Source organism: Rhizophagus irregularis, chromosome 32 (genome assembly GCF_026210795.1).
Source record: "Rhizophagus irregularis chromosome 32, complete sequence".
Classification (NCBI taxonomy): Eukaryota; Fungi; Glomeromycota; class Glomeromycetes; order Glomerales; family Glomeraceae; genus Rhizophagus; species Rhizophagus irregularis.
In genome coordinates this window covers 692,215-707,637 of record NC_089460.1, presented here as the reverse complement: position 1 = coordinate 707,637, position 15,423 = coordinate 692,215, and the positions used below count along the sequence as shown (strand labels likewise).

Genomic DNA, 15,423 nt, shown 5'->3' with positions numbered 1-15,423 from the left:
TGTACATTTTCGCCATTCCGACCTGATTCTGCAGATTAATGGCTCGATCTTGTTGCGACCCTGTTACTCGGCTCTGTGATTCGAATGGCTCGTTCTTGGTTTCTACCGCTAACTTTAGCCGTTTTCGTTCGCGCTCACGTGCACGATGCGCGTCTCGTTCTTCCGCTCTTTTTTGACGATAATTCCTAAATGCCCAGAGAAATTATAACGGAAGGATTTTTCTCACATTGCTTAGCAATTCGTTCTTGACAATGTTTGGGTGTTTCATTTTCTCTTAGTTTTCGCTTTCGAATATGTAGTACTGCGATCAAAATTTTCCATTTTATAATAGACGCACTAATGAAGATTCGTAAACGTTCTCGCTATTGTGGCTTTACAGCTATAGATGTGGCTCATCTTTCTACACAGGATCATTTTTTACAATATCAGATATGTCGTTCATTATTTTCGATTGTTTACAATGTAAAAAAGACTTCATTAATTATTACAATAAAAAACTTTATTATTATACATTGTATTTACCGAATTACATTTATTAATTATTATTTATAATAAAAACTTTATTTTACCGTACTATATTTTTATTTATATTATCGTACTACTATATTTATTTACCTGGTCCCTTCTTGAATTCATGTGTTTTTTTATTGATATTGTGTTTACATTCTAGTAAGAATGTTCTTGTTATTACGAACAATACCTTTATACGTTATCCGATGAAATGTCTCTACAGGTGAATTGTAATTTTCGATAAAATATCTCTTTACAGCTAATAAGAGATAATGATAGTATTATATAATATTGAATATTTACCTGACAATCTTTTACAGTTCCATGAAATTTTCACTGGCCTGCCGTCCCGTATAACTTGTTCTAAATCGTTGATTGATTTTGCCAGCAGTAAAGGTCGATCGATCGCCACATCTTCAACACTTGTCCAGAATTCTCCCTTCTGATTGATGAGTCTACCAGATAGTGTTCGTCAGGTATTATATTATAAAGAGATGTAATAAGGTCTGGATTGTTGCTGGAATTACTAGCAAGTGCCAATTCTTTCGCGTCAACTCTCTTCAAAGTCTGAGAAAATTTAAAATCATTTTGTACATTTTGATATATTCCTGCTACTGGTACGCCTTCTTCATTATATAATTGAAGATTACTTGTATTATAAAGTAGATTTTCCACAGAATGGCCTTCAGGAATAGAAGTTATAAAAGGCCGTCCTTTTTTTTCTAATTTGTAAAAAGAAATGAATGGTCATATAATTTTAGAACAAAAAGCGCAGATATATAAAGATTAGTATCACTTTCGTGTAAATCAATTATTACGACATAAAGGCTTTCCTTTATGTTCACCTAAATTGTCAAAGTCACAAACAGTGTACTGATATTGTTAAATATAACAGGAAATGAAATAGAAGATATCAAAAAGTTAGTTTACATTACCTGCTCTAAATGTAATGAGGGTATGAGCAATAAGAGCAGCGAGAGCAGTAAAGATAGTGAGTGTGTTATTTATAATCAAAAAAAGAAAGATTCATAAGTAAATAAAGCAAGTAAAAGTAAAATAAAAAATGATAACAATGTAATTGTTTCTACTAATCTCATTTAAATATAATTTGAAGTAGGATACTTTTAATCAAGTCAGTTACAATTGATCCCAGATTTTGTAATTCCCAAATATGGTTAATAATACAATTCACTCAATCAAGGAAATTTCAATTGATTAATTTAAAGTAAGTTAATTTATTACTTCATTTTTTTTATCTAGATTAAATTCCCTAATTTGAAGTTAAATAAAGTTAATTTGTTGGTTTATTTTATAGTTAAACTTGATGTGTGTATCAGATAAGTATTATTAATATAATCAATTTAATTATAAGTTATAACAGTAGTTTATATATATATTTGCAATACCCCATGTAAAGTATCCACTGATCAATAAGTGGCAAATCATTTTTTTTTTGTGTTTTTTATATTTATGATATTTGTTTTTTTAATCTTATTTTAGAAGGCAACCCACTTTTAATATTAATTTTAATTTAACAGTAACTAATATAATAATAAATTAAAGTGATTAGTTAAAATAAATTAAAATGATATATAGTTAAAAAAAATTAAGTGATGGGTTAAAAATTTAAGTAATAATTGATTTTTAGTTAAAATAAATTAAATAATACAATTAAAAAATTAAAGTAATGTAATTAAAATAAATAAAGTTGAAGTTTTTAATTATATCTTTTATTTTAGATGAAACTATATTTAAGAAAGAATTTGTAAAAAATTTTATCAAATATTATCATCTATTTGAATCAAATATACTTAATGTATCACAAGAAATGCATATATTAATTATTAATGGAAATTAGTTAATATAAAAATGAAAATTTGAAACAAAATATTTGTGTCTATTATTGTTAACTTAACTAATTAATATATTTGAAAGATAGAAAAAATTGGTCAAAGTAATATAGATTAAAGTGGTATAAAACTAAATCTATATATTTCTGAATAGATTATAGATTAAATATTAAATAATATCTTATATTATAAATCTTAAGAAAACCTTATATATTTTTAAAAATGGTATTTTTGATTAAATCCAAAAATTACAAGAAACTGAATGAATATTTTTTAAAGAAATAATAATAATAATAATTTAATTATAATATTTTAATATAGCGAAATTTAATTTTTTTGAGTTACTTTATATTTATATTACTAATTTTATTTGAATGTAAATATGTTTAGTTAATTTATAATTGACTTTTTTCCTATATTTTCAATTATTCCAATATAAAAAAGCATAAAACTTTAATATTACATTTAAATATATTTGAAAAAAATTAAAAGTTAATATATATAAACAAGTAAAAAAATATCAAATATATATAAATGAATTTCAATTAAAGAATGCCTTGATGATGAGTTAGAAGCTATAATAAATTTTAAATTGCTGAATCAAATTAATTTACAAAATGTGAATTTAATCAGCATTATATGCAACCATATTTGCTTGTTAAAATTCCAATTTTTAGTTCGTTATTTGAAAGTACAAATTTTTATAAAATATATCAGTTATATTATTTTCAAAATTTTACATTTTTCTTAAAAATTATTTAAAAATAGTCCTTTTGATCTTAAATAAATCAAGTTTATATATAAAATAATTATTTAATATATATAATTAATTATTTAATTCACAGATCGATAAGTGAAAAATCAGTCACCAATCAGTCATCAATCAAGTAGCTGATTGGTAACTGATTGGTGTCTGATTGGTAACTGATTGATGCCTGATTTTTTATTTTTTGACCTGTGTAATTTAATATTAATCTTATAAAATTTAAAAAAATTAGATCAGTAAAAATAATCAGTAGCAATAATTACCACCAGTAATATTTTGATATTTCCTATAAATAAATTATATATATATATAAAGGAAATGTTATTTTATATTATTATAATTTTTTATTTTAAATTAATTAACCAATAAAATTGCAATAAAAAGTAAGGTAATTTATATATAAATATTGAAAATTTTATAATAATCTTTATTAGAAATGAGCATTTGATTTTGAATTTGAATTTAATGTTAAATGCATATTCTTCATATTCTAATAATACTACATATGGGCTGATTTGTTTACCTTTAATTAAAATATTGATTTTATTACATTTTTATTATACAAAATACTATATAATATACAGTAAATTGGGGGTGAGTATTAAAAAACTTTTATTTAATGTTATTATACTTTAAATTGGTAAATATTTCTTTTAAATTAATATAATTCTTAGTACTTACTATATATATTAAAAATTTGTATCTCAACTTTAAACGTAAATATCTCCAGATCTAATGATCCAATCGGTAAGCTCTTTTTTCGCTCATATAGACCAGATCAAGGGCTTTTCGAAGAGCCTAAATTTATAAAAAACGGATCAGTAGATCCCAAGATATTTGCATTTAAGCATTTTAAAAAGTTCGTACCTCAACTTTAAACGTAAATATCTCTGGATCTAATGATTCAATCGGTGAGCTCTTTTTTTCGCCTATAAAGTCCAGAACAAGGGCTTTCCAACGAGCCTAAAATTATAGAAAACGGATCAGTGAATCTTGATATATTTGCGTCTAAAGATGGTAATATAAATTCTAACATAAAATAATTATTTTTATTGTTTGAAAATATCTATTATGATACTATCTTTTATATGATATTTTTATTATACTTTTATAAACATTTATAGCTACTAATACTATATAAATTTTTATTTTACTTTATATTTTATTAAAAGAGAAAATTTATTCATCGCACGTGCGATGACATCGCTACCCCCCATTTTATTTATCACGTGATAAATCCAATTAAAATATAGCACGATTATTGTGTTACAATAAATATAAACAATTTTATAGCTTCGTCGATAGTTTTTTTTTCTAACACTCTTTTTAAATAAAAAAAACAACCTGTTTTTTTGCTTAAAAACGCGTTAAAGTTGCTTCTTAACATTTAAAAATACTTTTATCGTACTAGTAAAGTAGCTCAAAAACTTTAATTGTTCAATTATCATAAAGAAATTGGGTTACACGGCTCAAGCAGTGATTCGTGAAACATGGAAAATGATAACACTCCACAGGTTAGTCAATTGCGCACATTTTTTTTTTGTGAAATACTACTGAAATACTATTGAAAGTGCTTAAAAAAAATTAATTTGGAGTTTTAATAGCGTTAATTTCTTAACAATTAACGTCAATAGCATTATTTATTAGTTAGGTGATGTTAGATAGCGTTAAATGTACATTATTTATTAGTTAGGTGACGTTAAATAGCGTTAGATGTATATTAATTAACGTCACAAAGCATTATATTATTGCGCATTAGTTTATTGGTGTTAAATAGTATTACTTTATTGTGCTCAAACAGCTAACTTATTTATTAATCTATTAAATAGCAAGAATTTCCTAAGATACGCAATTCTGTCAAATATCTTTAATGGATTTTGCTTTTAAAGAATCTAGATGTGTTTTTCAGTGGCTTAAGAAGGTAAAATTTCTCTTTATTCATCAATTTTAATAACTTAAATTAACTTGGATTTTAATCATTTTTCTTATATAATTCATTAGTTTAATCAAGTAGCAATCAAACAAATTCTTTTTTTTATTAAAAGTATATACGTTTTTATACTTCAATTTAAAGAATTAGTTTTTGCTTTTCTTTTATATGATAATGGCAAAACTTTTCATCAGGGAAACACTTGATATTTTTTGAGATTTATTTTGGAATAAATGCACAACAGATCTGCGCGACCACATATAATAGATAAGCCACCTTTTATTGCATCCGAAGTGTTTGAAAGAGGAGTATAGAAAGAGGTATTTATACAAACAAGTATGAATATTTTAGTCGTGGTTGCGATTTGCAATGAAATTCTGAACTCGCAAACTAATGCCCAATTTTTATTTAGATATTAACATAATGTAAAGATTAGACGTACAGCCTTGCTTATACAGAAATAAACAAAATGAAATTCAACACACTATTTTATAAATCAACGAAGGGTATGAATAGTGTTTTATGATAAGGATTTTTGTGGGATTATATCCTTTATAGGTTAGTTTAAATATTAGAAATTCAGAATTGTATTTGTATATTGTTCAACTCTTAATAAATTAGCTTACATGTACTAAAAAATTATTATTTATACACAGTAAAAATTATTACTTTATTTAATTGTTAAAATATTATACGTTTTTCTTGATTTTTACAATATTGCATAAGACCCATTTTACGACACAAACCACATTTACGCCCATTTGAATTTTCAATATTTTCTTCATATAGTACATTCTCTTTTTGTGATTTTTGTGTCGTACTCGCCTTATTTTTTTGTTCATTACAAGCTTTTAATCGCTTAGTAGCAGGTCTCCCTTTTCCTTGACGTTTTAATGGATTTCCAATATCATCTACATCATATGTACGACCATCGAACAACTTTAATTGATTATTTGTATTATTGTCTTTAAGAACATTTCCCCTTTCTAATTGAGTCATAATAGTTTCTTTTTCCGCAATGTAAGCTAGTATAATATCATCTAAATTTTTTTGATCGTTATTATCAAATGAATAGTTTAGTGCTTTTCTTAAAATGTCCCTAATTCGTACCTAATCTACTTTTTTGTGTATAATAACGAATTTCTACTTCGAACGTGATTAATATGCCTAGGATTAAGATAAATCCTTTGATCAATATTATCATCATGAATTGGCTTTAAATTTTTAGATGATGTTCTGATAAAAGCTTCATTAAAAATAGAGTCAATGTGATTCCAAGCGTCATCCAGAAGCCATCTTGTTGGCATTAGCATTATATGGAATAATGCGTTTGGATTTTCAATCATTAATTTAAAATAATGACGACAAATAATTCCATATGAAACCAATAACAAGCATGTACATAAATGGGTTCCATCGTTAAGAATAATAATATGCTGATATGAACTTGGCACCATATATGGAACGATACGCCATACTTCTTTAATCATTTCTTTTGGTACTGAATTTAACAATGATTTTAAGTATGTCCTGGCGAAAATCGTAATAATCTTCAATATTATTGGTTTCTTCTTGATCATTTGACGTTCCTTGGCTTTCTTGATTTTCGGGAATTTCATTTTGATCCTAAAAATATATACATAATAGTACTAGTTAAACATTTATTATATCATTCTACTATAATTTTAATTTTTTACTCACCAGTTGATCCTCAATAAACTCAAATGCATCTTTAATATCTAGTTTTTCACATTTGTAAATTATTGATTCGCACATTTGTTTATGTATTTCCCCAACAATTCTTGGTGAAAAATATTTTTGAACTATATTATTAACGTTACTAAAAAAATTTTCCACAACAAATGGCTGATGATATATTGTTGATTTGTATTTCCATGCTATAAAATTCTTGTTTATTTCTTCTTTTTGCATTCGAGAATCTAATGCCTCAGCTACTTCTGCCATTGTAGAGCTAGAATTAACAACTTTATGAATAATGGCATTTATTGACTCCACACGCTGTGTTGACTGTATACCAGCTGTAAATATTCTGTTTGTAAATGCTCGTGCCCATGAATGGCGTGTTGAATATATTGGGTCATGTAAATAATCACTGCCACTGGGAAAGTTATTTAATAAAGCTTGAAATCGTTGTTCAAAAACCTCTGCACATAGTGAATTGCGAGTTTTCCAAAAATCATGAAAAAATATCTTAAAATCTGCAGCACCAAGTTTATTTTTGAGACGTTTAGGTAAATTTTGGGTCATATGCCAAATGCAATGTATGTGATACGCATTTTTGTACGTAGTTTGACATGCCACATCCATTGCAGGATCCATATCAGTGATTATAACTTTTGGTTCAATTCCTGTTGCATTTAGCGTTTGTTGTAAAATCCACTCATAACTTTCCTGAGTTTCATCATTTAAAAAGCTTGTGCTCCCAAACGTGATTTACCATCATTATCAACAAGTATAAATAGAGATAATGGACAGTTATATCTATTAGTTAGAGGTATTATCGTGTAAAATAACATCTGAATAACGCGTCCACAAAATAATTTGATTTTCCGTCATCCAAAATATACCACACAGTCTATCACTATCCGCATTTATTAAAGGTCGAACAAACATCATAGGTTCTTCTTTTTGTCGTTCAAGGAGAAATTTTAACAAATGAGAAGCATCTGTTCCAGCTATTTTTTTTCACGTTTAATTTTTTGAATTGCATTTGAAAGATCTTGTGTAAGAAAAAGCTGGTCAGGAAATAATGGTTGTAATAGATTTCTTATAGTATATGCATCACAACGTCCATGTATAACTGCATGTTCAATTTCATTCATTATAGATTGATTAAATTTTCGGAATGTTGTAGCAAATTGTGTATTATCAGCAAGTATTTTGTGGTTGTGTTCGAAGATGGATAGACGTTACATGAATGAAATTATTATTTATAGTTTTACTCAAGTGAACCCGCCATTTACAATCAGTTTTTTTTGACCCTTTATTACGTTGTTGATCAATTTGCTTAGACTTATAGTTAGGTTTGTACTTTCCAGCATATTCACAAGCAAATGTTCTTCTTCTGGGAATTTGAACAGTTGAGTTTGATAATTGAATATATTCAACTCGGTATTTATTAACTACAAATCCCTTTTGCCTTCCATATTCCTTTAGATAATGTTCAGCAATTTCCCACGAACTAAATTTTGAATTAACAGATAATTCTATAGGATGTGTTAATGAAGGATAATTTGTAGAGTCAAGACTTTCTAATTCTGAAACAAGAATAATTTCTACGGGAATTTCAACTTCAGTTTCAATTTCTTGCTATTTAATAGATTAATAAATAAGTTAGCTGTTAAGCACATTAAAGTAATGCTATTTAATACCAATAAATTAATGCGCAATAATATAATGCTTTGTGACGTTAATTAATATATATCTAACGCTATTTAACGTCACCTAACTAATAAATAATGTACATTTAACGCTATCTAACTAATAAATAATGCTATTGATGTTAATTGTTAAGAAATTAACACTATTAAAACTCTATACCATATGCCGTTTACCCCAAATTAATTTTTTTTAAGCACTTTCAATAGTATTTCAGTAGTATTTCACAAAAAAAAATGTGCGCAATTGACTAACCTGTGGAGTGTTATCATTTTCCATGTTTCACGAATCACTGCTTGAGCCGTGTAACCCAATTTCTTTATGATAATTGAACAATTAAAGTTTTTGAGCTACTTTACTAGTACATAAAAGTATTTTTAAATGTTAAGAAGCAACTTTAACGCGTTTTTAAGCAAAAACAGGTTGTTTTTTTTATTTAAAAAGAGTGTTAGAAAAAAAAACTATCGACGAAGCTATAAAATTGTTTATATTTATTGTAACACAATAATCGTGCTATATTTTAATTGGATTTATCACGTGATAAATAAAATGGGGGGTAGCGATGTCATCGCACGTGCGATGAATAAATTTTCTCTTATTAAAATATACTTACTTTTTAATAATATATATTAAAAATTCCATATATATAAGAAATGGGTTTTTTATTATACATGCCACCCAAATTATTTTGGCACTTTACATAGTAAATTATATATAAACCGAATGAATTATGGCATCCCAAAATAATTTGGGCAGCATGTATATTTTTTATTAGTGAAATGGGTTTTTTCACACCTCTTTTACATTTAATAATTTAAGTTTCGCAAATGTAAATTTTTGTTCAACTTATTATTTAGTCAAGTGATCATCAATCAGATGATTTTTTGGTATTACAAAACAATTTTGAGTAACGAAAATTATAAAAATCAATTCAATAACTCTTTTTAATGCAGAGTAGACAAATCAGCCCATATGCTTTTCAGTTTTTTGTTGTGCTAATGTATTTTGAATTATTTTTTGCATATCTTCTAAAAATATTCCTTGTTGTTGCGGGATTAAAACAGGTAAAGGTTCATATAGGACCCGCTTACTTATAATAAAAATCACCGTAGAAAATTGGCCCCTTACTAATAGTTTTTACCTTACTTTTTTCTTAAATTCTATTGGTTAATTAGCTAAAAAAAGAAAAAAATTATAGTAACAATGCAACATAAAATTTTCTTTTATAGTAGGATCTGCAAAGAATTTTATATATGATTTTTACCTTAGGCCTGAAAGTGACTTATCTTATAAGTAAGCGGGGTCCTGTTCATATATTTGCCAAGATGTTCGATTAGATACTAGCAGATCAGATATTTTATCTCTTTTATGTCTAGCTATTCAGCGTAATTCTATCTCATAAAGCTTTTTAACTAATTCATCTAATGGCAAATGTTCACCAATATTTTCAGCTTTTTCAAACTATAAAAGTAGTAAGGCATTTAAGAACTTTCTACATAATTCTTTAGGTCTATAGTTGGCTTGTCTACTTATTCGTAATATTTTTCTATATAATTCATTTATAGTCATGTCTCCTTTTCTGATTGTTCCATACATCAAATCCTAAAGTTCCTCTTCTACTGTAGGGAAATGAGTTTTTAGCTACCATACGGCTTGACCAAATCGAATACCAGCTACAACTACTGTATTTCCAGCATTAGCATTTAGTGCATTTACAGGAGCATTAGTAGAATGGCCACCTGCTATACGCCAGTCTTCATTTTAAGTATCTTCTACAGCTCTTAATTTGACTATTGCATTTCCTAGTTGGCCAACAGTCTCATTTAATGCATTAGTTCCTATCTGTACTGCAGTTCGCCCATTTACTACAATTAAGTTAACCTGCTCTGTATTATCAAGTAAGTTAGTTAGCTCCCAATTCTGCTTTATAGTAATCTTATCATCGAACTATTCTAAAATCCTCCCTCTCATACAGACTCTTAAATGTCCTATTGCATTATCTCTTCTTATTGGAGGATCTGCTATATTATCATTTGGATCTATTCCCCAATTCTGCAAGTTTAGTCTAAGTTGCACAAGAAAGTCTGGGATACTATCATTCCAGTCAAAATATAGATGAGGTATTCCTACCATGTTTACTTGATTAGGTGGATTATTCTGAAATGCCAGAATTTGTCCTTGCAAATTTAAATTATTCAGATGCTCTGCTTGGGTCTTATTTTTCCATTTTTCGTATCGCTCATAGAGCCTGTTTCAATTAAATTCTAACAGACTTATATTCCCTCTACTTTACTGTAAGTGGTGGGCATTTGCTGATACAATAATTGTAAGGCAAATTTTTCTTGTACCAGCAAACCTATATGGGCTTGTTTTCTTGTCATATTACCTATCATTCTATTTACCTGGTTTTGAGCATTAGTTTGATATTGATGGAGATTATCAATAACATTAGCTATTCTACCTTCAGCAAGTTGCCTTCATATAATTTTATTATCATGTTCAGCTTTTGCATCATAACGCCTTCATTACTCACAGACTAAATTCTGATGCAAATTATTTTCTTTTCGACATATCTGCCTTGTAGCTTTTTTTATTTGGTCTATAAGAATATCTCTAGTTGTTGCTTTATTATCCACATAACCATCTATAGCATTTGCTAACTCTGTGATTGTAGCCATATTATCATCAGAATTATACAAGTCTGGAGAATTCCCTCATTCAAACAAATTTTTTTGTGATGAGATCTTCTGATCTGATATCGCAATTTTTTAACTTGTTCCTCAGATTCTACTAACTGCTTTTCTAAATTAGAAATATATTTTCCCTTATCTCGCACATCTTTCCTAGCTTGATATAGCTGACTTTTTAGGTAGAGATTTCAGATTTTAATTCTACTATTTTTTCTTTCGAAGCATTTTCAAGGCATTTTATCTCCCTATTGAGATCTTGAATTTCTTGCTCACATCAGGCATAATCCCGTTCTAGTTGATTAATTTGTCTCTTATTCTGGCGATTAGTATCAACTTCTGTCAGCAATTTACTACAAAAATAATAGTTCTCTTTTTCCAGCTCAGCTTTATGTTCTTTACATGTTCTTCTTTGCCTTAAGTGAATCTGTGAAATGATATTCTTTTTAAGGAGAACCTTTGATTTATATTGATCTTCAGAAAGCGCGTAATGCTTAACTGGCGCCTAAGGTAAAATGATCTATCCTTTCTGTAGCTTGTCTTTAGCACGTATGCTACATTATATCGAGATGCTTCAAAATGTAGAAAATGCTTACCTTAGCAAATAATACATATATCATATACACATTAGATACTTATATATATCGTATACTTATCAGGTATTTGATATGTGTATGATATATATATAAGTACCTAATGTGTATATGATATATATATTATTTATGTAAGATTTTCTACATTTTGAATACCTGATATATGTAAGATATGTGTAGAATATAAGGTTGCTTGCCGAAATCAAGTAGTTTAGGCCAAGGCCGAAACTTTTTTAAAACCGAAAGTTTAGGCAATTAAAAGTAAATTTGCCGAAATTATACAATGCCGAAACTTTTACCGAAAGGCCGAAATTTGGCCGAAATTATTGGCCAACATTAATACTATAATTCTGGCCGGAATAATGATCGACGTGTAAATTTCCTTTTATGGAAATTTGTGTAACATTTGTGTGATACATTTCTCCGATTTTACTGGGAAACAAAATTTCCTTTTTTGGAAATTTGTGTAACGTCACGTGACACAATATCATAATTTCGGCCGAATTTTAATTTTGGCCAAAATTAAGACCGAGTTTCGGCCTAATTTCGGCAATTTCGGCATTTGATTTGATTGGCCGAAACCTTTCGGAATTTCCTTTTTAGTTTCGGCAGGCAACCTTAGTAGAATAGATCATTTTTTTTATCAGTGTAGGATCTTATTTTGCAGAAGTACAAGGAAAAAAGTACTCCAACTAATGAGAAGAATCTAACTTCATGGATGCCAGCTCTTTTTCTGTCTCTTCTACTTGCATCTTCAGATTATCAATTTCACATCGTAATTTTTTATTACATTAACCCGCTCCTTATATTCCTTTTCTATATCTAGCATAAATTTTTCAAAAGTTCATCTATTATAATTGAGCAAGTGCTGGGATAGTACTTTAAGCTCGATTCATGCTTTAGTGATTATTATAACTTTTTTGCCAATCATCTTAGACTTTCTAATGAGTTGAGTTGAGTTGAGTTACAAGTCAAAAACCTTAATTTTAAAGTACTTTTTATTAAGTTAGAATATAATTAAACGAAAATTTACAATTATGCGAGTCAAAAATGTGAGTTTATATGAGTCATTTTCAGAGCTCTAATCATGCTTGATATTTCTTTGAAAGATAAAGATGTCTGACATTCTGGCCAACTTTGGGTTCGTTTTTGGCACATTAATTTCTTTTGATATCTAATAGTTTCATATTTTAAAAATTATTCTACAATTGGATTAACTTAGCTGGCCTCTTTCTCAGATAATAGTTTGCATTTTCGTAATGTGAGATGAATCCATACCTTATTTATTAGGAAAGCTGATAATTTTGCTAGCAAGTCAGAATATGTCTGATTAAATGCCATTATATATTTATACATTGCGCAAAAAAAGTATTTTCAAAAAATAGACCAACAGGGTCAGTTTTATTATAATACAAATAATACATTTATGGCCTTTTTATAAATAAGAAGAGACACGCTAGAATTTGTTTGTTTTTTTTTTTAGCAAAAAATGCGTATACTTATGTTTTGTAATAATGCAGGTATCATACACAAGACTCTGCTAAATTGGCATATTGCTATTTTAGTGTAATTACCATTATGTTACTTAGAAGCTAATCTAAAATAGGCAGATCATAATCTTTATTCTGCATAAACCTGTAGTGGTACATTTCACTAGATGGATTAAAAATTTATATCATACATAAAGTTAGGACCCCGAACAATATATATAAAGGTAGGTTTTGAGTTTGCTTAACCAACATATAAAAATTTTCCTATGTGAGATTATTATTGCTTATTTGATAACATAATTTTTAAATAGTCAGATATAATTATGCGTAGCAGAGTATTAAATTATTAATAGTCAGATATATATTTGCGTAGCAGGATAGATTTTTTTAATATATATATATAATATAATATATATTTACATTTTTCACATTAAAAAAATCTAATAAAATATGTAAACAAAGTTATAAACATGTTTGTGTAAAAAAAATTTACTATTTTTAATACAAAGAATAAGTTAATTGTATATGTAATACAGGAATCATTTTTAGACGTGATCGTGTAATATGTTTTTGATAAAACAAATACGCGTCTGCGTAATATTAAAATTATAAATCATATACGCATTCGTGTAACAGTAAAAAAACATTGAAAATAAGAACAACGGGTGGGTGGAAAGGGAAAAATAAGTGGTTTTTTGTTTTTTTATAATTTTACACTATAATTTTTGTAATAATCAATAAAAGTTATTTCATTTTTACTTAGAAAATTTTTTAAAAATATTTTTTTTGACAAATTTTACAGTAAATTTTAAAAATAAAAATTCTGCATATTGGTGACGTTACAAAAAATATGAATAAATCCATAAATATCTATTCAATCATGATAAAAATTTATATGTAAGTAGATTCGAACCTGCTGAACAACTTTACTTAAGAAGGTTTTGGATATTTTCTTTGACTAAAGTGCCTATAAATTGTAATATTACAAAAAAATAATAATAGCTTTATCCATATATTATTTCAAAAATTTTTGTTTTTTTAGTTTTTTTTATATACATATTTTATAAAAAAAATTATATATAAATATATATATATCATAAAATAAATTGCTTAGCAGTGTAAAAAATTTATGGGTTAGATAAAAGTTTGCTTAGCAGACATGAAAAATATTTGCTTATTGACCTTAGTAAATTTTGAATTTTTTATCTGATCTATATATATATTGTTCGGGGTCCTATAAAATTGCCTGCCAAAATTAAGAAGTTTCGGCATGTCAAAATTTTTGAAACTATTTTGACATTTTGACATTGACTCTCTGATTTGTCGAAATGCTGAAATAGTTTTGACATGTCAAAATTATCAAAACCTAAAAATATTATGTTTCATATAATAACTCAGAAATGCCTGCTACTTCCTGTCTGAGTGGTCATTACAAAGTATACTGTTTGAGGTAAATAACTGTACTATCAGTGCTGGATAATCGTGGGCTGTAGTGGCCTTTAAGTTAGACCCTGTACTTAAAATGGTGGTATGAAAAGGTACTAGATAGTTGATATTACCTGTCGAAAGTCCTCCATAAAAGTAGGTGTTCTCTAAATCGTAGAAGGATGCACCATAGCTCGTTGGAATCGTCTCATAATGACGAGTCAAATGGTGGTTAGATCATCTTTTTATGATCACTGAATGCCGAGATATTGAGCGAAACGTCAAAAATCAGCATTTTGTATTTTGTGATACTGCGCCATTTGATGTTTTGCCTATTATCTCGGCATTCAGTGATCATAAAAAGATGATTTAACCACCATTCTACTCGTCATTATGAGACGATTCCAACGAGCTATGGTGCATCTTTCTCTATGATCATTGGATGCCAAGTTATTAAGTGAAATGTCAAACAGCACAGTATCGCAGGACGCATTTATTTCACAAAAAATCGTCTCACCGACAATCAACTTACTGACAGTCATTTCACCGACAGGGTCATTTCACTTACAGTTGTTTTACTGATGATCATTTCACCGACAAGATCATTTCACCGACAGGATCATTTCACCGACAACTAAAAATATTAGTAAAAAAAAATACAAAAAAAAATAGCATTATAAAACAATTTATTTATTTATTTTATTTTATTTTATGAATAGTAAGGAGAATTACAATGAAAATCACATCACTATTCTAACTAATAACTTCAGTTT

General features: G+C 27.6%; 1 protein-coding gene across 1 annotated transcript; it reads right to left on the bottom strand.

The window, feature by feature from the left end:
• Positions 1-10,096: 10,096 nt before the first annotated feature.
• On the bottom strand, positions 10,097-10,588 carry OCT59_022959 (uncharacterized protein; the record flags this gene model as incomplete). Its single annotated transcript, XM_066150467.1, has 2 exons — positions 10,097-10,209; positions 10,429-10,588. 2 exons carry the CDS (start codon positions 10,586-10,588, stop codon positions 10,097-10,099), a joined length of 273 nt encoding a protein of 90 aa, XP_066006497.1.
• Positions 10,589-15,423: the final 4,835 nt, after the last annotated feature.